The sequence below is a fragment of the Corvus hawaiiensis genome, chromosome 3 (genome assembly GCF_020740725.1).
Source record: "Corvus hawaiiensis isolate bCorHaw1 chromosome 3, bCorHaw1.pri.cur, whole genome shotgun sequence".
Classification (NCBI taxonomy): domain Eukaryota; kingdom Metazoa; phylum Chordata; class Aves; order Passeriformes; family Corvidae; genus Corvus; species Corvus hawaiiensis.
The window spans coordinates 120,357,255-120,384,756 of record NC_063215.1 but is presented as its reverse complement, the minus strand read 5'-3'; the positions used below and the strand labels follow the sequence as shown (position 1 = coordinate 120,384,756).

The window sequence follows — 27,502 nt, the reverse complement described above, 5'->3', positions numbered from 1 at the left end:
TGTGCTCAAAGGATCCCTCTTTCTTCCCTCCAGCCAATTCCAAGGCTCGCTGCCCCCAGCTGGGATCAGTCCCCAGTCTGATCCCTGCAGTCTTCCCTGCCGGGATCCTGCTCAGGAATCCATGGGCTACGAATGTAAGAATTAATTCTTCCCACCCCTGCCCAGTTCCAAAGGATTTGGTGTCTGCCTTACCCGGCTGGAGCCTGCTTCCAACTCTGTTCTTGCTGCTTCTGCTGCTTTCCATTTCCCAGGAATTCCACCGACGGAGCGACAGCGTTTTCCACCTCCTCCAGGATTCCCTCTGTTGCGTTTGGGTGCTGGAAGGATATCAAAACCAGAGCCTCACTATCAGGAATTACATCCCTGGATTTGTTCCTTTCCAAGTGTCACCTCTTCCCAACAAAGCCCTGGGCGTCCAAGGAATACAGAAAGTGATGGGCTGACCACTGCTTACTCCTCTGGAATTTCAGAGCTTGGAAAAATGGGCAGCTGGAGCTTTTCCTGGTGCTACCCATGAAGTGTATTTTACCTAAGAGCCCCTGCCCATGCCTTTGCCTGTATCCACCAAAAATCCACCCGTTCATTCCCCAGCTGGTCCTCCCTCTTTTCCCGTATCCAACAGAATTTTAACAGGTGAATATTCCTCTCTGCAAGAGCACCTTTCATTCCAAACCTAAGAACAAACGAATCATTCCCTTGGACCTTCCTTATTGGAATTCCACTGAGAGCAGTGGATGGAAAATGATCCTGTCCTGGCCCCTGCTGCATTCCTGGAGCAGGGATTCTTTCCCTCTTTCTCCCCCACCCCGCGGTGCCCACCCTGCCCTGCCCCCTTTTCGGGCTTTGTTCCACAGCTTTTGTTTCCACCTCTTGCATCCTTTCCCTCACTCCAGGAGCTCCCAGCAGTTCCACACCCTCTTTTCTCCCATCCTGATCCTTTCTCCAAGAACAGAGCTGTGCATTTCAATTCCCTTCTCTTTTCTCTGACAATTCCCACCAATCCAGACCTAAAGCTGACACAAGGAACACTCAGTGCCCACAAATGCAAATCCAGACCTGGCCATGCCTAAACCACTAACGCTGAACACACAATCCTGGACCATCTGCATTAATTCAAAGCTAACCTTTAGGACACGGTTCAGGCTGCAGCACAAAGTCAGTGCAGACAAACACTCCACAGGAAACGTGAGGTTTCCTGTTCTTCCTGCAGTGGCATTTATGGCTGAGCAGTTCATAACAAGGCCTGAGCACACAGGACTGGAGAATAAACACCCAGCAACAACCCCTGTGCTCAGCAGGGGCCTGGGGCATCCCAGTCCAGGCTATTGGCTTCTTTTCCTTTTCTTTACTGCAATTAACCTGTGACAGGAACTTGTGAATCCATCCAGATAAGGAGACATTTCCTGAAACAGATCCTCCATATAAACAGGAACAGAGAAGCTCACTGCCACATTCAGAAACCCTTCAGCAAAGCACTTGCAAAAGCAAAGGTGCTGAGGGATTACCAGGAGCAGCAGGGAACCCAAGTGAAGGGGGGAAACCAGCCCACGGCAAACAGCTGCCACTGCTTCGCACTCCAGTCGCTCTGCAAGCGCAGCTTCCCTGGAATTTCATCCTCAGCATCTCTTCCAAGCTCCACAGGGGAACAAACAGGTACTCCAACATCTCCTTCCTTTGTACTTTGAGCAGCACAGGCCCCCCGGGAGGAACTGGAATCCAAAGGCAGATCTAAACATGGGACTCCCACTTGCCACTCTCTCTACCTTTTCTCCAGCTTGGCCCTGGGCTGGGAAACAAAAGACAACAAACGTTTAAAAAACATCCTTGAGGTGTCTTGAGGATGCCCAGGCCTGGGAGAAAGCCCTTCCCACCAGCCTGCCCAACATAATCAGGTGCAGCTGCATATCCCAAACTGCTCCTGAAATTTGTGCCACACTGATTCAATTACTTGGTTTACTTCTATGAAGTCATTAACTCTAGAAAAAAGGTTCATCGAAATCTGAGGGCTCCAACTAATTCAGTGGACATTTTCCTCAGACAAACAACTAACCCAATGAACTCCTGTGCTGAGAGTTCACCCCCATCTCACGGGCACCGGCCATGTCACAGCCAAAACCTTGCCCGGACCCAGCACAGCGCCCTGGCCCTCCACACACGGGCACCTCTGGGAGCCATGGGCCAGCAATAGCCCAGCGCCTCTCAGGGGCCTGGGCCAAAGAGCTGCAGCAGCCGGAGCGCCCCGGGGAGAGAGAGGAACCCGCGAGTTCTGCACCCACGCAGCGGAGGAGCTGCCCTGGCCCAGCTCTGCCTCCTCTGCCAGCAGCAGGGTAGGTGCAGCTCTCACCCACCAGGGCTGGCAAGGGGCAAGCGCCTGCGCCCAGCTGGGCACCGATGTGGCGCGGCCCCAGCGCGCTCCGCCAGTGCCCCCCAGGAACAAAGGGACAGCACCAAACAAGACTCACCGACAGCACTCCCAAAAACTCTCCAACACCATTTACTGCTTCTCTCTCTGCAAGGGCCCAACAAGTTCTGGCTCAGGTCTTGTCCCGGGCTCGCCGGTGACCTTGAGAGGAAAAAGTTATGTTCAAATTCAAGCAGGAGTTAAAAACAACAGAGAAGCACAAAACAAGACAAATGATCTTCCACCGCCCTCAGCAGCCTCAATTCAGGAAAGTCAACAGAAACTCAAGAGCGCCACAGGGCAAAGGTCCAGGTGTACCTTTAGATACATTCAAACATCCTGGAGTCTTGGATTTTCCTAGTGCCTCGGTACCCAACGTCAGGGGGGAAAATATCCCAGTTCAGGCTTCCCCAGCCCCTCTCCAGGTGTCACCCCCAGCCCTCCCAGTGGCTCCCAGCTCCCAGGCACCCAGCCAGCAGCTCCTCGGTCCTGGGAGGCGTGTGGCACTTCCAGAAGTACACCATGCCTTGGAGCAAGCTGAGCAAACAATTCCAGACCTAAAACCTTCAATCCCTGCAAGTCAAGGCAGACTCACAAATGCCCCAGAATTCGCACCTGCCATGGAAAAGTTAAAAGATCAACGTCTGCCTGAACTGCATTTGCAGGGTCCAATTGCACCCATTTTGCTCTGCCTCACGCTCGCAAATTGCCCGGAACGTGCTGTGTACAACAGCCTGGAAACCATGGAAAACTCCTGACACTGGTATCCCGATGCCTCTTGCAGACACCCAGCTCAGGGAAACCTTTGCAGCAAAGCACATCCTAAAGGAGCTGTTTTCCCCGAGGAAGCCCTGCAGCGGCAGCGCTGCCCCAGAGCACAAAGCAGCAGCTCTGCTGGGGAAGAGCACCCTTCAGTTCCTCTGCTGCTCCCTTGACCACAGAGCTGTTCCTAGGCCACATTCACCTGCCTGGAGCACCCGTGGTCCCGAGTGCCCGGAGCTGGGCTGGCACCGGCACAGGCGGCACGGGCAGGATGGCCCAGGGGCTCAGCACGGCCCCGGCTGCTCCGGGAGTGCCACGGCAAAGATGTGCCTGGTCCCGGCTGGAGCGGGGCAGGAGCGGGGCTGTCGGGGGGAAGGCGGCCCCGGGGGGGTCTGGGCGTGTGCGAGGGGTCAGGAGGGGTCAGGAAGGCTCTGGATGCTGCCGATCCCAAATGTCCGCGCTGGAGAGCAGCAGAGCCCGACGGGCAGCGCTTCAAGGTGGGGAGAGGCTGCCGGGCGGGAAACCTGCGGGATGGGATGGGATGGGATGGGATGGGATGGGATGGGATGGGATGGGACGGGACGGGACGGGGATGGAATGGGGATGGAGGGCGGGGTGGGGTTGAGGGTGGAGAGCATGGATGAGGATGGGATGGGGATAGGATGGGGAGCAGCTCAGCTGTGCTTCCTTGGGCCCGGGGAAGGTTTTGGCAATGATCCCGGAGCTCTTCCCAGAATGGGAGTTGCTTCTGAGAAGCAGCCAGCTGCCTCACCAGCACTGCCGGCACTGCCAGCATTCCAGTGCCACCAGCACCACCAGCATCCCTCTGCTGCTGGAGGGACAAGGACCCCTCAGGAAAGAGAAACGAGGAATGGTAGGAGCCTGTCGGGAGAGGGAAGGCAGTTAGAGAATGGGACATTCCGCAGGGAAGGAGTGTTTTGAATTGGGAGGAAAGGAGGAGCTGTTTGCAAAATTGTTCATGTGAGGCTTCTGACAAAAGCCACTTCCTCTGTAGCTAAAAACTCCAAGGTAAATGACTCCGGGCATGTGGAGCTCTGACGTAGCCAAAGTCACAATTTCCGATTCTCCTGTGACCCCACCCACCCTGGGAGAGCAACACGGGGACAGGGCACGGAGAGGAGCTGGTGGGACAGCAGTGGGCACCTCCTGGTGATCTGGGCACTTTCTCCTTCGTGTTCCTGACCTGGGAGGAGCCGCTTTAGGATGTGGATCCCAAAGGAGCAAGGGGTGCCAGGAAGCGCCGCTGATGGGGACAGAGCCCCTGTGCCTGCTGCTGCCCCACACTGAACAGGTCAGTGGAATGTTCTCCTTCCTCTCTGCCCCACCTTCCTCTCCTCCTGCAGCTGCTCTGCTCCTGCCACCCTCTCCCGGTGACCGCAGTGCCCTCCCCAGCTCCTCCCTGCTCTGCCCTGCTCTTCCATTCTGCATCTTGACACCAAAATGGGCCGGAATAAACTTTCTAACACAATGGGAAACAGGAGGAAGCAGGAATTCTTTACCTGTGGAGGACACACAGGAAGATCTCTCCTTGTTCTGTGTGTGGGGAGACTTTACAGCAGGGTTTTATCCATTACAAACACACAGAGGCATTCAAACCTGTTTCCTATCTAATACACAAAAATCACTTTCCTAGAAGAAATTTCCATGCATTCACCTCCTCCTGGAAGTCTTTTGATGGTCCTGCAGATTCATTAAGAGGGGTCTCTGCTGGTCATATTCACTGAATGCTTCAGTATTAAAGGTGACCTTGCCTTGAGCTATTTTTCTGGGTGTGCACTGTTGCTTCTTGTGACAGAACTGCCCCAGAACCACTGCAGGCCTCCTGATCTATTCCAGCACCGGCTCCAGCCTCATTTCTTGCCCTGCGTGCACACATTTAAATCCTTTTATCTTTTTGACTAGTTGGACTTTTCAGCAACATCAGGGAACTGAAAATGTTTACTCTCTGTGTTATTTATCAACCTCCTGCCAAACAGCCCAACCCTCCCTCCTCCCTCTCCCACCCCACCATTCCCACCACCCTGCACATCTCACTTCTCTCCACCAAACCCTTCTCGCTGCAGGGAGCTGCTGAGGAGCCGCTTGGTCCATCCCTGGATTCTCCAAGCACTGACTGCCCATCCACTCTGACCACAGCCAAGGCCACATCCCAGCACCTGCCCAGCGTCCATCCATGGCAGTGAGCTCCGTGTCCCCACCTTCTGCCTCACCCACCGAAGGAGATGATCCATGTGAGACAGATGTCACCAGCGTGGCCATACACAGTGTGACACTGCCCATCTGCCTCTGTGGGCTGGCCAGGAACGGGGCTCTTCTGCCTCCTCAGATGGAAAGGGCATACTGCCAGCATCTTTAGCCTGGCTGTCACCGACTTCATCTTCCTCCTCTTTGCGGTCCCCTCTGCCCTGCTCTTCCTGCTGGAGGACGTGTCCTGCTCTCCTGTCATGCCCCTGATGTACGTGAGATTCCTTTACCTGGTGTCAGCGTTCTCCTGCTACTGGGCGCTCTCCTGGATGACAGCCATCGGCGCCAAAAAGGACATGGAAAAGCTCTGCAAGCTCTGCTGCCACTGTGACCTTCCCGATCCCATGATGTGGGTGTTGTGGGGTGCTCAATGCTTGACATTCTTCGCTCTCTTCACTGCCATTCCCACAGAGGCTTCCCTGTACCCGTCACACAAGCAGGAGCACTGCTGGGTGGCTCTCATCTCCATTTTCACCGTCATCCTGCTCCTGTTTGCTGCACCCGTGCTCATCACCCGCACAATCGACATCGTTAAAGCCAAGTGTGGCTCCCAGCAGCAGCAACCCGAGAGGTTTGACATCGTTATCTTCCTCCTTGTGCTCTTGGCTCTCCTCCTCAGCCTCTTGAGTTTCCTGCAGCAGCTCGGTTACGTGTCCTCGCAGGCTTTTTTCCTGCTCGCCTGCATCCACAGCACCATCAAACCCTTCATCTACTTCTTGGCAGGGAGGTGCTGGAGCCCCTGCTCCGTGGGGTCCCTCCAGCTCTCGCTCCAGAGGGTCTTTGAGGAATGGAAAGACAAAACTGCCCGCAGCAAGGATACCAACAGGGACACGGGGGTCTGAGCCTGTTGATCCCTTCCCCTGCGCTGCTGAAGGACCCCGGGACAGTGACTGAGGGACTCCTTGAGCCATCGGATTTATAAATATCCAGAGTATCAACCCCCCCTGGCCTGTATTCCTGCAGGAGAAGGGAGCAGGGGCAGTGCCATGGGCAATGTGGGAGGGATGCTCTGCAGGGAGCATGGATTTCCTCTTCCCTCCCTCCCGGCTCCACGTGGCTCCAAGCAGTGCAGCCGGGCTCAGTCCTGCTCCCTGGCTCTATTCCCCATGGAATGACCCTCACTGCCTCTGGGCCCCAGGGAATAAACTCCGTTTCCTTTGGCTCAGCAGATGAGTTTCATGGCGTTTTGAGGGATCTCTTTCCCGGACAGGGTGGGACAGGTTAAGCCCTGGGGACACAGCCAGCACGGGGCAGCGGTGATTCCCCAAATCTCTGCGGGGCTGGTGCCTCTGGATGGCAGGAGAGGGCTCGGGATGGCACGGAGCATCCTTCCCCTTCTGGCGGCCAGAGCCGGCCCTGCATTCCCGGTGATGGGAAGAGACACCAGGTAGGGCTGCAGAGCTGGGCAGGGACAGCAACATTCCCTTCCTCTTGGAGTGGGAATTTGTCACATTCCTTAATTCCAGAATTAAATCATTCTGAGTAAAGTGCAGGGTCAGAGGTGAACTCCACTGAAGTCTTGTGCCTGTGACCAAAACCCAATTGAAATATGGACGTTGACGTCACCAGGAGCTTGGACCATTGGATTGCACAGAAATTAGGGGGTTGTGCTGCTGTCCTGCACAACGGGGCCGTCCTCTGGTTGCCCAGCATCCATGTCCAAGGAAGCCCTTCAGCACCTCCATCCTGAACCTGGCCACCCTTGAAGAAGGGGCAGTCAATAGCTAACTCATGTAAGCACAAGCTAACTATTGGGAGACAGCAAATGTTAGTTCAGACAGAAGATGGTAATTACAAAACCTAAGAAGCCAAATTCACTCTAATCTTGTCAAGATAGAGGTGACAAAGATCATCTCAGAGACCGCTGAATCATTCCTCAAAGGACTACGCATGCCCAGGGAGAAAGGTGAAAAGTGCACTGTGAGGAAGACTACTGGCCTTCATCAGAAAGACCCCCAAGGAAGAAGAGGAGCCTTCCTCAGTGCGACCACCAGGACACACAGCACATGCGTGGCCCACATGCTAATGATATTAATGACTTCGGAGAAATAATTTGTATAACCACACCTGTCCCAAGGAATGTGATGAATATTCATAATTTAGCCCATAATACTGTGTTGTAGAGAGCACCAGGTGTGTGTGTTTGGAGGAGCGATCCCCACACACCCGGCGCGCCGAATAAAGCAAACACCCACTTCTCTGACTCTGTCTCTGAAGTGTCTCCTGGCCCGGTTGTGGCATGATTCATCTGGCACCCCAGACGGGACCCTCTCTGCCCGGCTGCCGGATCCAGGGGTAAGCGGACCTCCCAGTCGCGACCCTGAATTTTCAGGGGGAGCTCAGCTGTCCTTTGGCTCACGGCGGGGGCAGACAAGGACCATCTGCACCAAATTAAGGGATTTGCTATTCCTTTGAAACACAGAAATACCTGCAGGTCCAGGGTTCGAGTCCCTGAGGGTGGGTTGAAAGTCCCGAGGAAGACTGGGTCCCCCAAAATTAGTCCTGGGCAAGAGGAAAAGTACTTTTAAAGGGGTTGGACCCCCCGGGGTTGGACCCCACTGTGAAAGGTACCTTTAAGGGGTTGGACCCCGCTGTTAGGCGCTATTGTACGGCTCTTTGTGTTTTGTCTGTTGCTATTCTGCTGCTGTGCGAGTGAGAGTGGATGAGACGTGCTGTCAAAGTGCGGAGCGAGTGAGGAGCTCTATCTGCGGTTCCGTACCCCGGCCACGGGCTCGGCCAGAGAAAAGCGAAGCGTTTGGCAAAGAGTGAATGAGGATAAATCATATAAACCATTGGTTTGGAATTCAGCCTTACTGTCCAAAGGGGGGCGGATTTTAGAGGAGAAAGATTTTAGTTACTGAATTGAGAACACCCAGGCCCCAACGCTTTTCTAATATAGCCCCAGCTAATTTCCCTTTTAAAATCCCATGCCTAGTGTGGAAACAGTTGTGAAGCTTGGGTTTGGTTTGGTTTTTTTGTACATGTATTAGAAAGTGGTATTGCCTATTAGAAAGAGTGAACAGTGTCCAAGCTGCCAGAGGAGAGAGCTTGGTATCAAATTAGAAAGAGCAGGAATAAAGAACTTGGCAGAAAATGAAGGTGCAGATAATGTTAGAGTAAGGGTAGAGTGGCAGAGAATAGTGAGAAATTTGAGAGGAACTGGTTAAAAAAGTACAGCAAGTGTATGTAAGAAGAGATGAGGAAAAGGCAAAAGCAATGGCAAAGGTGATGGCAGAGGTTGTAAGAATTGTGGACATTGTGATCAATAGGTTTGGGTGTTTAGTTCCCTTTTCTGCTTGGTGTTTTGTGCAGAGCTGTAAGGCTCCTGTTATGTGGTGCTTGTGCAGAGCTGAAAGGCTCCTGTTTGGAGGGGACCCGTGCCCCTGTGCCTTTTGTGTTTTGTTGTGAAAAACCAAAATTGGCAGGTTTCGGTTCTGAGGCGAATCCGGAGCTCCTATCTTGTGGGGAACCCTCCCCTGCCACCGGTCTGTGGTTCATTGTGGAGAACTAGAATTGGCAGATTCTAATCCTGCAGCCAATTCTGCAGGTGCTGCCTTGTGGGGATGGTGTTGTCCCTGTGCAGGCCCAGGTATTTGTCATGCAGCCTCATCTGCGGGGGCTGTAGAGAAACCTATGGGGAGAATGTTTTGCTGTCCTTCCTTGGTTAATTTGTTAGTCACCTCTCTACTCCTGGGGTGGACTTGGTAAAAAAAAAGAAAAAATTGAGATAAAGAACAATTGGTTACTAAAAGATGATTGATTACTAAAAATGTGATTGGTTATTAAAAAAAAAAAGAGAGAGAGAAGGGGGTTTTAGGCAGTAGCATTGCTTGCTGCCGAACTTGATCTTGTCCAAAAGGAAAATCACTAGAACAAAAGGAGCAAACTGATAAGGCAAACTGCTCCAGGGCGAAAAGCAGAAGCCTACTAAAACCCTGAAGAAAAAAGAGGCAATCCAAATGCCTGATTCACAGACTGCAACTCTTGCAAAACTTTTAAAAGCAGTCTCACTCCCTCCACTGAAGGATCAATTGGAAGAAACCCCACTGAAAACCTGCGGGAGACAACAAAAGTGGTGCAACAAGCACTTCATAGAATAAAAACTAAAACTCCACTTGAATAAGTTAATGCAATTAAACTCTTGTTTCATTCAGACATTTTTTTTTTTGGGAAGTTTGTTTCTTTTCTCTTTTCTAGGAATGTCAAATGTCCCGACATCAAAGGTAAAGAAAGCAGTTTGAGAGCAAGGAAACTGCAAGCAGCAAAATCACACCAAAATGTGATAACCATTGCTTCACTGTCACTTTGTGTTAGCCTCAAAAAGTTTTACTTCTTTTTTAGTAATCGGTCTAGTGGGCCAAATTTTTACTTTATAAGAACCTACCAACACATGAGATGGAGCTGTGTGAAAACCAATGAAATTTAAAGTGTCACCATAATTGCTCGCATTGTCAGTTGGTTAATGTTTGTAATTTGTTTGTGTTTTCATTGCAAGTGACTTGGTGAAAGATCAAATAGTAGTGAAAGCATTCTACATATTCTTGAGTTTCATTTTTGTCTAACTTGTTTTGTCTTTTTACTGAAAAATGGTGGGGTTAAGGTCTTATAGATGTATAATTTGTCTCAACCAATATTATCCTGAGAGTTGGCATAAGAATTTATACATATTTGAAATCCTCCAAATATGGACTAAGCTTCCCAGTTCTGCCTCAGAAGGCTTCAAAATTATTATAATCTGGCTAAATTTTTTGGATTTTCTAATTAGTAAATTAAAGAATCTTGAAAAAACAAGCAAATGCTACATGAGAAATGATTGAATCCCCCTTCCTAAACCAAGAGGGATACAGAAAAGCCTTCTACCAGCTCTCAAACTAAAGTGCTGTTCAATCTCATGCCATATGTCTTAAGAGGATGTTTTAATTTTCCTCACCCCTCCTATTTATAGCACATTCTGCAATCTCAGTTGTAGGTGCAGAATGGGATGAAGGCAATTTATTCACCAAAAAAAAAAAAAAAGCTACTTGAGGTAAAAAAAAAAAAGAAAACAACAAACTGAGTTTGAAAGAGAATTCATTTCATTTTTAATCCCACCAAAAATAAAGCCACAGTTTGTAGTTTGTGTCAAGATTAAATGACAAGAGTGCTATAATCTGTCTCCTGGAAAACAGAGCATAGCCCTGATGTAAAGATATGTTTGCATGAGAACATTTTGTATGAAAATGTTGTGTGTGTTTGCATCATAAAAACTAATCCTTCATAATGTATAGAATTATACAGCAGAGTAGGAATATTATTATAACAAAAACTGTATAAAGAAGCTACAGCCAAAGAAGCCTCCTGAAGATACCTGACTAAGACTTTAAAGTGTAAGTTAAACCACTAAGATTAGATAAAGGGAAGAGAAATACCCATAGATAGTAAAAGAACAAATCAAGTGATCCCATTAGTAGGAAATGTTGAAATTCCAAGGAGATCAAAACGGCCTCCCCCAGTGATTATTGAACTACTGGAAGGGGCACAACCAGTGTCAATTAAACAATATACACTAAGGCATGGAACGTGAGTAAGAATAGAACCAATAATTACTAAATTTATTAATCAGAGGTTGTTGAGGGAGTGTAGATCTTCCTGCAGTACCCCAATTCTACCAGTACGAAAGCCAAATGAAAGTGATTGATTAGTTCAGGACCTGAGGACACTTTACTCACAAAATTACAAGGTGACTGGGTGTGGTTTTCAGTTTTAGATTTAAAAGATGCTTTCTTTTGTCTGCCATTAGCTGAAAGCAGTCAGGAAATTTTTGCCTTTGAATGGGAAAACCCCAGAACAGGGAGAAAAAGCCACCTTACATAGACTGTATTGCCACAAGGATTCAAAATAGCCCCATGATATTTAGAGATCAATTAGCCAAGGAACTGGAAGCCTGGACACCGCCACTTGGAGAAGGTACACTCCTGCAGTACATTGATGACCTACTGATAGCAACAAGGACCCGTGAAGACTGCAAGAACTGGACTGTAAGTCTTCTAAATGTTCTGGGACTAAGTGGATATAGAGTCTCCCCTGAAAAGGCTCAGCTAGTCCTCCAGAAAGTTACATATCTGGGGTATGAACTGGCAGGAGGGGAGAGAGCCTTGGGAGACAACAGGAAGGAGGCAATTTGTCAAATACCCTGGCCAACTACAACCAAAGAACTGAGAACCTTTCTGGGAATGACAGGATGGTGTAGATTATGGATTTACAGCTATGGACTCATTGTGAAACCTTTATACCAACTCCTAAAAGAGACTGGGGGAACTCACCTATGCTGGACACCAGAGACTAATAATGCATTGATAACTCTGAAACGTGAGTTAATGCGAGCTCCAGCACTGGGCATACCAGATGTCACTCAACCTTTTCTGTTGTTCCCACATGAGAGACAAGGACTGGTGCTGGAACTTTTGGCACAGAAGCTGGGACCGTACAAAAGGCCAGGGGCTTATTTCTCCAAGCAGCTGGACGTGGTCAGCCGAGGATGGCCCGCCTGCCTGCGTGCAGTGGCAGCTGGGACCCTGAACATAGGGGAAGCTCACAAGTTCACACTGGGCCAGCAGAGAACTGTTCTTGTCTCTCACACAGTGTCAGCAGTGCTCACACAGAAAGGAAATCACTGGTTAACCCCATCTCACTTTGTCAAGTACCAGGCTGTCCTAGCAGAATTGGAGGATGTGAGTATCCAAGTAACCAACGTTTTAAACCCAGCAGCTTACCTCCAGGGCAAGGCTGCTGAGGAGCCTGTACAGCAGGACTGCATTGAAACCATGGAGGCAGTTTACTCCAGCCACCCAGACCTAAAGGACTCTCCTCTAGAAAATGCAGGAAACTGGTTCACCGATGGGAGCAGTTATGTCAAGGATGGTGAGCGGCTCGCTGGGTGTGCAGTTACAACCACAGACGCTGTCATTGAGGCAAAACTGTTACCTGTGGGGACATCAGCTCAAAAGGCTGAAATAACAGCCCTAACTGGAGGCTTGGCGTTGGCCGAAGGAAAACCTATCAACATTTGGACTGATTCAAGGTATGCTTTTGGGGTGGTACACGCTCACGGGGCTATCTGGAAAGAAAGGGGTTTATTAACCTCACAGAAGAAAGAAATGAAGCATGCTACTGCAATCATGCAGTTACTGGAAGCAGTGGTAAAACCTTCCAAAGTGGCTATAATGCATTGTAAGAGACACTCCCAGGGTAACACCATCCCTGAACTGGGAAATGCTGTGGCAGACAAAACAGCAAAGGCAGTGGCCAGTGGGGTTCAGATCCAAGCCCTTGCTCTAATTCCTTCTAGCATCCTTATAAGTAAAAAACCCCCACCATACAACACTGATGATTTAAATTAGACACAAGAAGACAGGAGACATATGAGCACAGATGGGTGAGCTAGGATAAAGGGTCTCATAACCATACCCAGAAAACTATTAAAATTATTTATCCAAAGTGAACATTGCATCAGATCACCTTAGATGACACTTCTTGAAAGTTTAAAGAGTTATGAGACAAACTTACAGCCCCCTTTTCGGGCTTTGTTCCACAGCTTTTGTTTCCACCTCTTGCATCCTTTCCCTCACTCCAGGAGCTCCCAGCAGTTCCACACCCTCTTTTCTCCCATCCTGATCATTTCTCCAAGAACAGAGCTGTGCATTTCAATTCCCTTCTCTTTTCTCCGACAATTCCCACCAATCCAGACCTAAAGCTGACACAAGGAACACTCAGTGCCCACAAATGCAAATCCAGACCTGGCCATGCCTAAACCAGCAACTCTGAACACAAAATCCTGGACCATCTGCATTAATTCAAACCTAACATTTAGGACACACTGAACACTTCAACATTCCCAAGAAACATCCTGTTGCCTTCAGCTCCCAGGGGTTTTTGCTTTGAAGTCATACGGATTTGGGGATCAAGGGATTCCCCTGAAAAAACCTGTGTGGTGCACGCTGGAATCCCCGATCCCGGGAATCCAGGGAGTGTGAAAAGCTTAGTCCAATCTGGCCCACCGTCAATTTTTGCCAAATATCCCCCAAATCATCAGGTTAACAGAACCCTGTTCTGATGCTGCATTTTTAGTATTGGAAAGCCAGGAATTACTTTATTCCCAGCACGGGGCTCTGGATATGGGCTTGGGGAGAACAAGACCTTACCAACTTACAGAGCCAGGGGATGACGTTTGGGAACAATCCTGGGCTGCCTGGCGGCCATTCATTGTCCCTCTTGTCGCCCACCTCTTCAGCAGCTCCTCCAGGAGCCCGGGCCAGCGGCTCTGCTTCTCTTGGAGCGGGAGACATTCCTCTGCCCACTGCAGGTACCTGCAAACCATTCCAGAGTCAGCTCCGAGCCAGGGACGGGGCAACACCGGGGCAGGGATGGGGCAGGGATGGGGCAACACCGGGGCAGGGATGGGGCACCCCGAGCCAGGGCCGAGCTCACCTGTCCCACGGCTCCAGAGGGTCGGGCCCTCGGTAATTTCGGATCTGAGCCTCGAAATTCCTGCAGGGAAGAGGCCGGCTCAGGCCGGGATCAGCGAGGGTGGGAAGCGCACGGGGCGGGCGGAGGCTCTGCCGCCCCCACGGCCGCGGCCTCCGCACAGCTCCGGGGGACGGGGCACCCCGATGCCGCTCCCCATCCCGCTATCCCGCTCCCCCATCCCGTTCCCCATCCCGTTCCCCCGCTCCCCCATCCCGTTCCCCCCGCTCCCCCATCCCCTTTCCCCGCTCCCCCATCCCGGTCTCCCGCTCCCCCACCCCGTTCTCCCGTTCCCCCACCCCGTTCTCCCGCTCCCCATCCTGTTATCCCGCTCCCCACCCCGTTCTCCCGTTCCCCCACCCCGTTCTCCCGTTCCCCCATCCCGTTCTCCCGTTCCCCCACCCCGTTCTCCCGCTCCCCACCCCGTTCTCCCGCTCCCCCATCCCGTTCTCCCGCTCCCCCATCCCGTTCTCCCGCTCCCCACCCCGTTCTCCCGTTCCCCCATCCCGTTATCCCGCTCCCCACCCCGTTCTCCCGTTCCCCCATCCCGTTCTCCCGCTCCCCACCCCGTTCTCCCGTTCCCCCATCCCGTTCTCCCGCTCCCCACCCCGTTCTCCCGCTCCCCACCCCGTTCTCCCGTTCCCCCATCCCGTTCTCCCGCTCCCCACCCCGTTCTCCCGCTCCCCATCCCGTTATCCCGCTCCCCATCCCGTTATCCCGCTCCCCATCCCGTTCTCCCGCTCACCGCCCGGGCCCGTCCATGCCCGTCCGCCCCAACCGCTCCCGCCGATTCAAACTGGCCGCGCGCAGCCCCTGCCGCCTCCCCATTGGCCAGTCCTCGGCCCGCCCCGCCCCCCCATTGGCCCCCAGCCCCGTCAATCACGCGACAAACCCCGCCCACAGCACCGCCCTCAGGTGCTGTTCCCATGGCGGCCGCTGCAGGGCGGCCCGGGCGCATCCCCAAGGGAAAAGGAGGCACAAAATGAGGAATTGGGAAGTAAAAGAGGAACGCTGGGCAACGCACGCGAGGAGCAGCCCCCGCTCCTCTCCTCGTCTTCGTTTCCCACCTCCGAGCCCTGCACGTTATCAGGGAGCAGCCCCAACTCTCTCCCCTCATTAACTCGGAGGTATTCCATGGGTTTTCCAAACTGCTGAATTTATTGTGCTGAAGAGCCGCTTCGTTCAGCACACACCGGTCCATAGAGCTGCATAGAAAAGTGCTGCGATACAATTCCAGGTACAAGAAGGGGTTATTCCAGAACATACTGCCCGGGCGCCGTCCCTCTCCGGGCACAGCCGGATACTCCGGCTGCCCCCCGCATTCCAGACGTTTACACGGGACTTTCCATGAGATAAAGCTCCTTCCCAGGACAAAGCTGCTTGTTCCCACCGTGGAACCCGGGCCCCACGCATGGGAGCAGCCAGGGAACACCTGGACAGCCGGGAATCGGCTCCATTCCCTGATCCCCCCTCAAGCCGCGCTCTCGGAACGCGGGCTCCTGGGAACAGCCGAGGCGGGGGACAAGTTTAGGATCTCTTCAAAGGAAGGGCCTTCGTCCTCCAGGGGTATCTCTGCCTCGAACATGCGCTGCAGCAGAGCATCCACTGTCCTGTATCCTGGCGGGACAAAAGAATTCCCTGTAAGCACCAGATCTGCTCCTCTGGCTACCTTCAAGGTCCCTGTTTTAAAACAGGCAAGAAAATCCCCCAAATCACATTCCCTGCTGCTCCACCCCACCTGCTTGAAGTACTGTGAGCCCTTCTCGAGGATAAGGCCATTATCTGGCATTTTAAACCCTTCTATTCCCACACAATGGATACCTGCGGTACAGCAAGAAAGCCAGGAGAAGGAGGAAAAAAGTCATTGAGCGAGCCAGAGCAAAGGAGGATACAGTCACCCCGTGATCCAAGGCAGCAGGAATGCAAAGCCCACAGAGGAGGGAGAGAGGAAAACGGGTGTCTTGGCACAGCAGGACCTCGGCCACCAGGGCAATGTCTCCAGAGGGAGGTTAATGAAGACAAGGGACACACAAAGGCCAAGGGGGGACAGGAGAAGTTGCTACAGAAGTAAAAACAAACAGCAAACATCTAATGTCCACAGTTGTGCCAAAGTCTCCAGGTGGGTTTTGGCTGCTTTCATAGCCCCAAGGGAGCAGCAGGACTCGGGAGTTTCTCCCAAGGAAGAGCTGGGACCCTTGGGCCTGGACACCCTGGAGGGTCACACTTACGTTTGGAGGCAATCTTGAACAGCAGCCCTTTGCTCTGTGCCTTCGTTCCACCTTCCCCCTCCAGCTCGTGCTCTGCACTCTCCATGTTGTCAAGGAGCTGCTCATCCCAGAGCTCATCCCTGCACAGGAAGGGCCAGGAATGACCTGGGAAGGGGGCACACCCTACCCTGGGAGCCCAGCAGCGACGGCTTCCCGGTGGGGCAGGACAAGCACCAACCATGGGGTTATTTTCCAGCACCTCTCCTGTCCTCTGGGCTGGAAGAGCCACGGGAGGCAGCAAAGCCAACACCAGGGGCCTTCTACTGGCACTTAAACCAGCAGAGGAGCCAGAACTTCATGACAGGGAAGAGGAATTGCCATTTTTAAGGAAGATCAGCCAGAACTTTGTGACGAGGAAGGGGAATCTCAGCTCACATCTTGACACAGAGGGTGCTTTTCCCTCATCACTGGTGCCAAATTGGCCACATCCACCATGGGTTCATTAGGGGGCTTACTCTTGAACTCCCATTCCCAGCTCCTGGATTTTCTGCTCGATGGCAGTTTCCACTTCACTCTTCTCCAGGGAATATTCCACAAAGAAAGCTTCCAAGATGAACGACACAAAGATACTGAAAGAAACAATGAGCAGAATTAAGGCAGCACTTCCTCACTGGCATTGCCCGTCTCAGTATTCCCAGGCTCATTTCCCTGTGCTCCATCCCCTCCAGGCCAGAGCAGCGCCCAGTGGGGACAAGAATGCAGCAGATCCCTCTAAACACATCCCACCTGCCTGCCATGGGTGACCCCAGGCCCACCAGCACTGCCCTGGCAGGGGCAGATCCCCTTTTTCATCCAAAGAGGATGAAACCATCCCAAAAAACCTACTTGACAATGATTATCACCATCACAATGTGGAAGGCGATGAAGTAAAGCTTGGCAGGCTGAGCTGTCACGTTGGCAAATCCATTGGCAAAGAGTGGAGCGGGAGTTAAGGGAAAAGAGGGAAGGAGGAGCTGAGGGAGGGACCGGGAACCCAACAAAGCCCTCTGCAGGCCCATCTCTGCCACCTGTCCATGTGCAGTGCCCCGGGAAGAGCAGAGTCTGGGAAGAGGGTGGATCAGAGAACCACCCAGTCTCCCACAAGGACCATCAAGCCCAGTTCCCAAGGTTCCAGCTGGGAATGTGCACTACAAAGGATATCGTGCCACTGGTTGACCACAGTGAGCTCCATGAGGACAATGAAGGATGAGGCAAAGTTGTTGAAGTTGTTCTTGCAGTACTTCCCACGGGCAAAAAGGGAATCCTTGAGAGCTGGATTCCCACATTCCAGAGCATGAGGAGTGTTCGAGTTGGCAGGGAAGTACTGGATTTTCCCATGGAATAACTCCATGCCAATGATAGCGAACACACAATACACAACCTGGGAAGAGAAACCCCATCACCTGCTTCTCCAGCAAGCTGCAAGCCCCAGGGCAAGCTTGGCATCCCAGCAGGTTTTCCAATTTCCACAGGCACAGCAAGGGGCTGGAGGGCAGCACAGAGTCCAAGAGCCCCAAGCCACCCAACAGCAATCACCAGGCAAGAATAATTAGCCAAGAACCACAAATACATGGAAAGGAACCACTCCCAAATCATAACAGAGGCCAATTCTAGGAAATCATTTGAGAACCGGGTTTTTCATTCAGCCTCTTGCCCAAACCATGATTTGATTCCTTATGATGAAAAGCCCAGGCTGCCAGAACACCCCATGGATCCAAGGAGCATGTCCTGATCCAGGAAAAAGCAGGAATGCAGCCCCTCTGCACCCTTAGCTTGCACAACGGCCATGAATCAATCGGACACTTACAGTTCCAAGGGCCTGCCATCCAGGGAATTGCACTGATCCCCTTGGAAATAGTACGAGCATGACATTTCAGACACACTTCCGTGAAACTGGAGTGCTTTGAACCGAGACACCCGGATTTCTTACCAGAGTGAGCCCACCAAAAGTCAGCATGGTCGGGACGATGTTTATCAGGGTGTTCATGATGACCCGGAACCTACAGAGAGCCCACGCTGGTTATTGGCACACCCCGGCCACCACATGCTCCCCACATCCCCAAAAGAAGCCTCCAGAGAGGCTGCAGCCACTGGGCTCATCCCAGGCAGGCTGGGACAAGGCCTTGGGATGCTTTTTGGAGCAGCCATGGTCAGTGCTGGACACTCAGGGCGCTGCCTCTGGCACAGACCAACCCCTCCCCAAAACCCATCTCCCACCCCACTCTCTTCCTCACCTCTGAATGCTGTCAACAATCCGGATCAGCCTGAGGACTCTTAGGATGAACACAATGTCCAGGATCTGCTGGCTGTTGTACTTCATGGCTGAGAAATGAACAAAGATATTTTTATTATGAAAATAAAGCCGGGAAGTGTTAAGATAAAGCTCTTTATTTGTTACTGTTATGTCCTTGTTAAACACTATAACAGGGAGCTAAAAAAAAAAAAAAAAAAAAAGAAAAAAAGAAAAAAAGAAGACGACTGGGTTAGTTCTTAGAAACCCTCCAGAAATTCCTTGTCTGGTCTCAAAGCCTCCCAAGCCTGAGGTGCTGGCAGGAGACTGGGGAAGACACCAAGATTCCCAAGGCATGCAGGCTGCTCAAGCTGCACTTACTGGACTTGAGGGTGGCATTGAGAATCGTTGCAGTCAGGGCAGCAAAGATGATGAGAGTATCAAACCTGGCACGAGGGAAGGCACTGCTGTTAGATTTTGGGGGACAGGAGTGGGGTTTAAACAAGGAGTGACCCCTGCTCCTCACATCAGAGCCAGGCAGCCCTGGGCCAGCTCAGCCTACGGGCACATGGGCGAGTTTTGTCACATCATCCTCTGATTCATCTTAAACACACCCTGGCACAGGAGTTCAGAGCCTTTCCATCCCTGAGGAGCCGAGCACAGCACTCACCACACTCCACACAAATTTCCAGCCCACTCACCAGTTCCAAAACTGGGTTTTGCCAAAGAACTCCCTGGGTTCGTAAGTGTAGACCTTCAGGAGGATCTCCAGGACATACACAGCAAGGAACACCCACTCTGCGTAGGAAATGTAGGGGCTTTCCTCATCCAGGGCAATGAAGATGGCATTTATCAGGATGATGGCATCATAAGTCCAAACAAAAGCCCTGCAAGAACAAAGAGGTGAGCTTGTCACTCCCAAGAAGGTCAAAGTCACACAGCTATTTCCAAAACATTTTGCCTCCTCTCTCAAAAATTCTTTACCCATCAGTTCTCCCCAAACCTGAGAGTTTGGGGAAGTCATTGCAGAGTTTAGTTTTGCTCTTGAAGTCCAACACAGAATTTGGTTAACAGGTCCGGGGAAGTGATTTTTCCCCCATCTACTCAGTGCTGGTAAGGCCACATTTGGAGTCAACTGGGCTCCCCAGTACAAGAGAGACCTGAACACATTAGAAACAGTGGAAGGACAGAACAGTCTGACTCAGGACACTTTGGGAGAGCCACGGTTGTCCGGCCTGAGAGGGAGAAGGGTCAGGAGCAGCTCCTGTGCATAAATACCTGATGGGAAGGTGCAGGGAAGATGGAGCCAGACTCTTCTCAGTGGTATCCAGTGGAAGCACAAGAGGCAAGGGGCACAAGTTGAAATACAGGAACTTCCATTTAAACAAAAAAGTTGTTTGGTTGGTTTTTTTTAATTGGGAGTGATCAAGCACTGGAATGGGTTGTAGAGAGGTTTTGGAGCCTTCATCCTTGAGGATACTCTGGACCCAGCTAGCATAGCCCTGAATACCCTACTTTGGCTGACCTTGCTTGGAGCAGGGGGGTTCCACTAGCCCATCCCTAGATGTTCCTTGTAACCTCAGCAAGTTTGGGATTCTGGGAAGGCTCAGAGGTGAAACAGAGCTCTAGAGAACTCCATAACTCCCAGGGCTGACGAGGCAGCAGGACACAGCTCTGCAGCACAGACTGCTGAGGTAGGAGCAGCTCTGAGTGCAGCACTGAGGTCCTTCATGGCAGGACACAAAGCACAGACTACCGCCAGCAAAACCCAGCTCAGCCAGCGGGCCTGGCCGAGGTGCGGCCTCGCCCACAGCCAGGGCTGCTCCTCCACACCACCAAAGGCAGGCCAGGAGCAGCGGCAGAGCCCCTGAGGGCGGCCTGGCCACAGCCTGTCCTCCCCAGCAGCACGCCCAGGTAGCCCCGGGCCCTGTCAGAGCTCACCTGTGCCTCACGACGCTGCGCAGGAGCCGGCTGGGAGCAGATCCATACAGGGCCGGCACCCAGCGCGCCAGAGGGTGCCTGCGGATCTTCAGTGTCACCACCTGGATGTTGAGCAGGTCTGCCAGCTGCACGAAGGACTTCTTGTCTGCAGCAGAGTGGCACGGGTCAGCCTGATCCCATGGCAAATAAACAGTGCCTGCTAAATGCAAATCTGAGCCCGCAGGAGGGGCAGCAAAGCCCAACCCAGAGCGGTATCCACCACAACAGGCTGAACTTGGAATTCAAGCAGCTTCTCTGCCTCATTCCTGGGGAATCGTCTCGAGCCATGGGCCAACAACCACCACAGAACAATTCAAAACGAGGAGACTGACCCATCTCTCCTGATATTCCTGCTCCAGAGGACTGTGGGGGGAGCCACATTGCTTGGAGGCATCTGATAACAAGGGAGGCTTTCCACATCCTCTGCTGAGGACAGGAGGCCCCACACACCATGGAGAGCATGGCCTGATGTCAGATGGCCCTGAAGGCCACACAGTGTGTGAGACATGGGCTACAGCACAGGCAGCAGGAACAGCCTTTCAGGACTCCAGGAATCTGGAGGGAAACAGGAAGAGAACGGCCCCAAGGTGCCCAAGGAATGACTGGACGTGGCACTCAGTGCTCTGATCTTGCCGATAAGGTGGGGATCAGTCACAAGCTGGGCTCAGTCATGGAGGTCATCTCCCACCTCAATGATTCGGTGATTCTGAGTCTCTCTGGGGCCGTTACAGATCAAAAATCCCAATGCCAAACCCCTCCTAGCCCCTGGCTCCTCCCCAGTCCCCACTGCTCACCTACAAACCCTTTCTGCTCGTCATCTGAGATGCGGAGCAGCAGCTCCCGGTGGGAACTGCTGGTGTCAGGAGCCACCAGCTTGACCAGCTGCTTCCACCGGGCTTCCCGAACCACAAACTGCTCTCCCTCCTTTTCCTTCAGGAGGTTGAAGGCCTCGATCATCTTGCGGCGCTTCATGTAGGCGAGTTTACGGATCTCATTCTAGAGAGAGCATCGGGAGTCAGGCAGCTCCAGGCACCCTTCCCCTTTTGTTTAACAAATAAACTCGTTTGCACAGTGCAGAGATGCAAGAAGAGACCCAGGGGAATGACACTGGACACAGCACAGCACAGTTAATTCGGGGGGGTGAGAAATGGTGTTTAACAGGCAGCTGTGGGCTCTCCACACAGAGCTCTGGAAGGATCAACAGATTTCTGGATGCTGGGACAATGCTGAAAAACCGGAAGGAAAGACAAAGGGTAGTGCCAGACAGGAAGGAGGTGACAAAGATCACGGGATCTGCATGGCCACAGAAACAAAGAGGATGTGTCCACACATGCTTCCCATCCACAAATGAATCCTGCTGAGAGCAGGGGTAGAGATCCTCTTCTGCACATGACTGCAAGCAGGAGAAGACCCAGCTTCCTCAGAAAGGAAGACCCAACCCCCTCATGGGAGCAGCCAGGAGTTGCCAGCTCTCCCCCTTTGATCACAAGTCCCAAACTGCCCTTACCCAGTTTGGGTAGAACAAAAATTCTGATTTACTCAGACCTCCCATTTCCAGTTCCTTTGTTCTAAGAGCACATGCAAAGATGCTGTGCAAAAACAGTTCCCTGCATGGAGACAGCAACGCTGAGCTAGGACTAAATCTCCAAGATAATGCAGAACGTGCTTCTTATCTGCTGGAAACACCACAGAGCACACAATTCAATGCCAACAGCAGAATTCCCAACAACCCCCCAATACGAAAGGTGGGTCTGTGCTTGTTGTTTGCAGAGCACCAAAGGCAAGAAGCTGTTCCCCCCTTCTCAAAGCTTTCCAAGGGAAAGCCAGAGGTTCCTTACAGAGAACAGCAGGAATCCACTGGTCACAAGCCCCTCCACGCATTACCTTCAGATGTTTTTTGTAGTTGTTGTAGACCACGGCCAGGAATAGAGACATGAAGATGTAAGTGTTGATGATGACAAAGGCGATAAAGAACAGGGCGTACCAGGAGCTGAAGTCAAATGCTGGCATCCTGGAGAAGGGGAGAGGGATTGCTGCTTGCCAGACTGACAAACAGGGAAAGGGAATCCACGAGAAAACAGACTCCCAGATGGATTTCCAAGTGCTGTTTTAGACAGCCAGATCAAACTTATCAGATAATACCCAAGCTAAAAACTGCATTAAGTCAGCTGGAAAGCACTTTTCTTCTGCTGGGTTCTCACCATGGTTTGTCAGGCCCTGACTGAAGGGGTGCAAAAGACAGCACAGAGATGAAATCTCTGCCAGTGTGGCCAAATTTAAGAGCAGACATGAGGTGATGGCTCAGCCATATGATGGTTTTTGGCCTCAGACCCTTGCTGCACTCAGATCTGCTTTTCCACTTGCTCTAGGAGGATAAGCAGCATTTTATTTCTCTGTTTAAATTCCTAGGGTCCCTGTATCATCCCAGCCATGCCCAAGATATTGCCAGCACATAGATGACCAAGCCATTCCTCCCTGTCTCACACTTAACAGCACCTTCCCAGCATGAACCAAAATGGGAACCCAGAACAGATGGGGGTGAAAAGCCCAACACTCACAGAATTTTAACTGTGCCGTGCAAATTAGAGGCTGCACAGAGAGCCCTGAGAACACCATGAGAGAAAGATCTGATCATCTATACATGACATGCATACATGACATCCGGGCTGTTTGCTGTCGTCACCAGCACATAGAGGTCAAACACAATCTCCAGGTAGTTTCTGAAGTAGGGCAAGCCTTCTGCTGTCTGGAGATTCCTAGGAGGAAGAGGACAGCCTGGAGTTAAGCACTAGGATCACATGCCCCACCACAGGAGCTGCACCTATCAGCAGTGCTTGTGTTCCCTAGGAATTGCTTGGAGTCTGCCCAGAGTATCCCAGGAGCAAAGAAGGATCCATACCTCTCTCCAAAGAGCTTCAAGGCCATGAGGGAGAACATGAGGAGGCTGAACATGAAGAGCAAGAAGACGTAGGTGATCTCGGGCAGCGTGTTGCGGATGCTGCGGAAGGCCCTCCGGATCTGCCAGGGACAGGGGAAGTGCTCAGTGGCAGCATGGCACCCCTTTTTCCCCTCACAATCCCATCTGCATCAAACTCCTAAACTGGGGTGCAAGAGCCCCAGGCCTTTCCTCCTCGTTCTCCAGGAGGAATCCTAGAAGGAAAGGCCCCAGCTACACGTCACAGTGAACTCAAGAGCCAAGGGACAGAGAGCCCCAGGGCACTGCTGAGATGTTCTTGCTGCAGGGAACCAGTCAGGGACAAAAATCCATCACTCCAGGCCACAAATGACATGCTCTGAGCCCAAATGTTGAACTGCTCCCTCCCCAAGGCCTCCACACCACAGTTTATTCACTTGTAAGTCAGGACAACACCAGTCTTGGGCAGCAGGACAAAGATCTCCCCATGATGAGAGGAATCAGAGTCCAAGTCTGGACTATACATTTGAGAACAGCGTGACACTTGTTTACCCAGGAGACTTCCAGAAATCAGTAACCTGGAGCCTGACTCAGGGAGAAACACGGTGGTTTTTTCTGTGGTACAGTGTGAATCCACTCTTTTGTCCACCATATTATTGCCTCAGGCCTCTTCTGAAACAAACCTTCTCTCACAGGACCCTAAATTCTGCCATAAAACCTTTCTGCTAAATCCCCTGGATCATGGAAAGCAGCAGGCTGTCCGAAAAAACAGCACCCTGGACATTCCCACCAGACCTTTTCCTTACCTGGCGACTCTCTGCAAAATTGATGAGGAAGATGGGCCTCACAATCCTTGACCATCGGATGCTCCTCACATCATATAGCCTGAGGACCCCATATATGGCCAGGTCTGTCAGGGATAACTGTAGGAAAAAGAAGGAAAACTCCCAGAAGTAATGCTGGAATGTGTCTAGACAGTGAACAGTGTTCACTGATACAGGAGAGGTGCACACACGATGGGTTTGTCAGAGCTGCTTGGTTTGGCCATGGCTCGTGTATGCCAGGTCTGGGATCCCAGGAAAGCAACAGGACGGGAAAAAAAAAAAAAAACACCTCCCCTGGGCCCAACTCACCAGGATTGCCACCATGATGCAGATGTTCTTGGTGTCCTTCCAGAACACATTGTGCAGGGTGACTTTGGCAAAGTGTGTCAGCCGGCCGAGGAACACCAGAAGGCACAACACCTCCAGCACTGACGTGGCCTGCAGAGAGAGCAGGGCTCAGCCAGCACAACCAGGAGCAGCAATATTCCTTTTTGCACGATAAAAAACAGGCAGAGCAATAGTTTCAGGCTTCCTTTTGTGGAATTGCCTGCCAGAGGCAGGTTAAAGCCAGCAAGTCTGTGTTTGCTTAGGATTCAAGGAGTACATCTTTCACAATCACACTGGCGCAGGGCAAATAAAGGCTGCAGAAAAGTCTGGCCTAAAGTAAAACTTGGCTTCTACTTTCACATGTGACAACTGGACTTGAGTCCCAAAGAAGGCTGGAATTGCTCTCACAGATGGAGAACAGCAGCGTGGCTTTGTCCACAGTCACATGGGCCATTGCTGATGGCCACAACAGCTCCTACAGTCCCTGGCCAGCTCCTGTGCCCTTTTTGTACCCATTTCAAACAAATCACAGAATTATAAAATCACAGATCATTTGGGTTGGAGGGGATTTTAAGGATCATCTCGTTTCAACCTCTGCCATGGGCAGGGGACACCTTCCACTATCCCAGGTTGCTCCAAGCCCCGTCCAACCTGGCCTTGGACACTTCCAGAGATGGGGCAGCCACAGCTTCTCTGGGTAACCTTCTCTGGACAACCTGTACCAGGGCCTCACCACCCTCACAGGGAAGGATTCCTTCCTAATATCCCATGTAACCCTGCCCTCTGGCAGTGGGAAGCTGTTCCCCCTTGTCCAGGCATGCCAGGCCCTTGGAAAGGGTCTCTCTCCATCTTTCTTGTGGGCTCCCTTCAGGTACTGGAAGGCTGCAATTAGGTCATGCCAAAGCTTCTCCAGGCTGAACAATCCCAATTCTCTCAGCCTTTCCTCACAGCAGAGCTGCTCCATCCCTCTGATCAACTTGGTGACCTCCTCTGGACTCATTCCAACTTTCCATATCCTTCCTGTGCTGGGGACCAAGGGCTGGATGCAGGACTCCAGGTGGGGTCTCACCAGAGCAGAGCATCAAAGATACCCCCAAAAACACCAGCATCCATTGTCTCTTGGCACCTCTGACAACCACTTTGAAGCAAGAAGCCCTTGATGGCTCCAGCAGCTGCATTTGCTGCTCCTACACCACAAACTCACCAGGAAGGGGAGCGGATACACAGCAGGTTCCTCAAACAGGGCAAGGGACAGGTTGAGGAAGATGAAGAAGTAGGTGGCTGTTCGCATCATCCAGTGGTTATAGAGCTGATAAAGCCTGGAGCAAGAAGGCACAGGCACCATAAATAAAGACTTCAGGGCACATCCCAGGGCATCACCAAATGCATCCTGGAAGAATAGCACTTGCTGTCCGAAACAAACATTTTTGCCAGCCAGGAATCTGGCAATTTGTTTTCAACTCAGTCTCAGAACAGATGGATACTATACTGCCTTTCAGTGAAGCATTAAATAGCAGAGTATTTATTATAGAATATTTATTATAGTAAAGAAAACATAACTGTGCAGCCCCCTGGTTCTGCCACTCCAGCACCTTCCACACAGCTGAGGGCTGAACAAACCTCCCAAACTCATCGTTCCCACAGAGGCTTGGAATATTTTACTTTTTTTTTTTTCCCGTCCAGCAAAACACAACTTTTTAATGTCATTCCCCCATCTTCAACATAAAGATGCGCTGAGCTCCGTTTTAAGCACTTCAGCTTAAGTACAATTTTTGGCACCCCACCCATCCACCTTTCTTAGCACCACAGACGCTTTTTGGCTGTTGCTGCTTGGCCACGGGTGTGGTTGGCTCTCCACAGGTGTGGGGGCGCAACTCTCCTTACCTGACGGCCTCCGGGGAGGTCTTAAAAGGAATATTCCTGTTGTACTGCGCATCGGAGACAAACGCTGCTGCCAGCAGGAGATCCTGGGGAAAACACAAGCCAGTGTGAGAGGAGCTTCGGGGAAACTCTGCGGAGTCATTGAGGGGAGGGAGAAGGGGGCAAGGGTGCCTGGGGGACCCGCGGGGCGAGGCGGTACCTGCGCTGCCGCCTCGGCCATGGCGCGGGCAGACGCGGCGCCTCCCCGACCCCGCCGCCTTTAACGGGGCCGTTCCCGCCCCCGCGGCGGCGGAAGCAGGAGGCGGGGCCGGCCACGGGCTCGGGAGCGGGGCCGGGATGGTGCTGGAGGCGCTGCGGCCGCGGGCCGTGCGCTGGGCGCTGCTGGCCGCCTTCGCTGCCGGAGTGGTGGTGGGCTGGCAGGCGGGCCGGGCACGCCGCCGCTTCCTGCGCTGGCGGCAGCGATACCTCCAGCGCCGCCTCGCCGCCGCACAGGAGCAGCTGGAAGCGGCCTGAGCGCCGGGAGCCGCAGCCGGGCTGCCCCTGGCCCTGGCAGCGGGCTGCGAGCGGCTCCCCGGCGGCCTCGGTGGGCGCTGCCTCAGCCGCTGGAAAGCGGTGAAGCGCTGCTGGGGAAGGACAGCATCCGTGGAATAGCACGACTTCTGGGGAAGGACGGCATCCCTGGAATTGCAATGCTGCTGGAGAGGACGGCATCCCTGGAATTGCAATGCTGCTAGAGAGGACGGCATCCCTGGAATAGCAGTGCTGCTGGAGAGGACGGCATCCGTGGAATAGCAGGACTTCTGCCCTTCACAAAGCAAGATCCCAAACTGTGTCAGGCTAACCTAACAAAGAACTGAGGATATGCAAGCAACGATACCAAACCTGGAATGGACTGCTCTGGGAGCTTTGGAGTCCCCATCCCTGGAGGTGTTCAAGGAACAAGTGGACGTGGCACTCAGTGCTCTGGGCTGGGTGACAAGGTGGGGACATTGCACTCGATGATCTTGTCCAACCTCAGTAATTCGGTGATGTCCATATTCCAAAGGGTTGTCTGCACTTGTCCGGCTCTAAGCCTGCTACTCTGCCCTTGCCAGGAAGCGCTGGCGACACAATAAACTAGCAAAAGTCATCACATGGTGTTCCTAGGTGTTTGTTTCTGGAATAAATGTG

General features: G+C 52.3%; 4 protein-coding genes and 1 long non-coding RNA gene across 17 annotated transcripts in view; 2 read left to right on the top strand and 3 right to left on the bottom strand.

The window, feature by feature from the left end:
- The window catches only part of BUB1 (BUB1 mitotic checkpoint serine/threonine kinase), a 118,762-nt gene extending 104,047 nt beyond the window's left edge, over positions 1-14,715 (bottom strand). The window contains exons 1-3 of one of the 2 annotated variants that reach the window (XM_048298001.1): positions 14,676-14,715; positions 13,895-13,954; positions 13,609-13,773 (exon numbers count right to left, since the gene is read on the bottom strand). In XM_048298001.1, coding sequence (XP_048153958.1) covers positions 13,609-13,773; positions 13,895-13,954; positions 14,676-14,692 — 242 coding nt within the window. In that variant the 5' untranslated portion in view covers positions 14,693-14,715. The remainder of the gene's footprint in view (positions 1-13,608; positions 13,774-13,894; positions 13,955-14,675) is intronic. The other variant, XM_048298002.1, reaches the window with a different exon arrangement.
- Positions 1,192-5,746, bottom strand: LOC125323255. Its single transcript, XR_007202440.1, has 3 exons — positions 5,659-5,746; positions 4,839-5,046; positions 1,192-2,563 (listed from the first exon to the last, which is right to left on the bottom strand). It is a non-coding gene; the product is annotated as an uncharacterized LOC125323255 (long non-coding RNA).
- LOC125323239 (mas-related G-protein coupled receptor member H-like) lies at positions 3,802-6,596 on the top strand. The gene is given in 3 exon segments (XM_048298063.1): positions 3,802-4,475; positions 5,248-5,500; positions 5,502-6,596. Coding segments are annotated over 2 exon segments (912 nt in total). The 5' UTR covers positions 3,802-4,475; positions 5,248-5,357; the 3' UTR covers positions 6,271-6,596.
- Positions 14,716-15,069: 354 nt separating the features above from the next.
- LOC125323221 (two pore calcium channel protein 1-like) lies at positions 15,070-26,636 on the bottom strand. 12 transcript variants are annotated; one of them, XR_007202425.1, is made up of 20 exons: positions 26,532-26,636; positions 26,336-26,418; positions 25,656-25,770; positions 24,434-24,562; positions 24,107-24,223; positions 23,286-23,404; positions 23,041-23,142; positions 22,271-22,397; positions 21,181-21,382; positions 20,348-20,543; positions 19,108-19,566; positions 18,788-18,852; positions 18,411-18,498; positions 18,107-18,176; positions 17,338-17,557; positions 17,023-17,113; positions 16,653-16,766; positions 16,159-16,277; positions 15,669-15,989; positions 15,533-15,547 (listed from the first exon to the last, which is right to left on the bottom strand). XR_007202425.1 is itself a non-coding variant. In XM_048298013.1 (19 exons), exons 1-19 carry the CDS (start codon positions 26,550-26,552, stop codon positions 15,402-15,404), a joined length of 2,583 nt encoding a protein of 860 aa, XP_048153970.1. In that variant the 5' UTR covers positions 26,553-26,636; the 3' UTR covers positions 15,070-15,401. The 12 variants fall into 12 exon arrangements, 6 of the variants coding, with proteins under 6 accessions (XP_048153970.1, XP_048153976.1, XP_048153971.1 ...); XM_048298013.1 differs by lacking the exon at positions 15,669-15,989 and having other exon boundaries at positions 15,070-15,547; XM_048298019.1 differs by lacking the exon at positions 15,669-15,989 and having other exon boundaries at positions 15,070-15,547; positions 19,108-19,293; positions 20,348-20,492; positions 26,532-26,635.
- Positions 26,635-27,464, top strand: MTLN (mitoregulin). The gene has a single exon (XM_048298095.1). The coding sequence runs from the start codon at positions 26,669-26,671 to the stop codon at positions 26,843-26,845; it is 177 nt and encodes a 58-aa protein (XP_048154052.1). The 5' UTR covers positions 26,635-26,668; the 3' UTR covers positions 26,846-27,464.
- Positions 27,465-27,502: the final 38 nt, after the last annotated feature.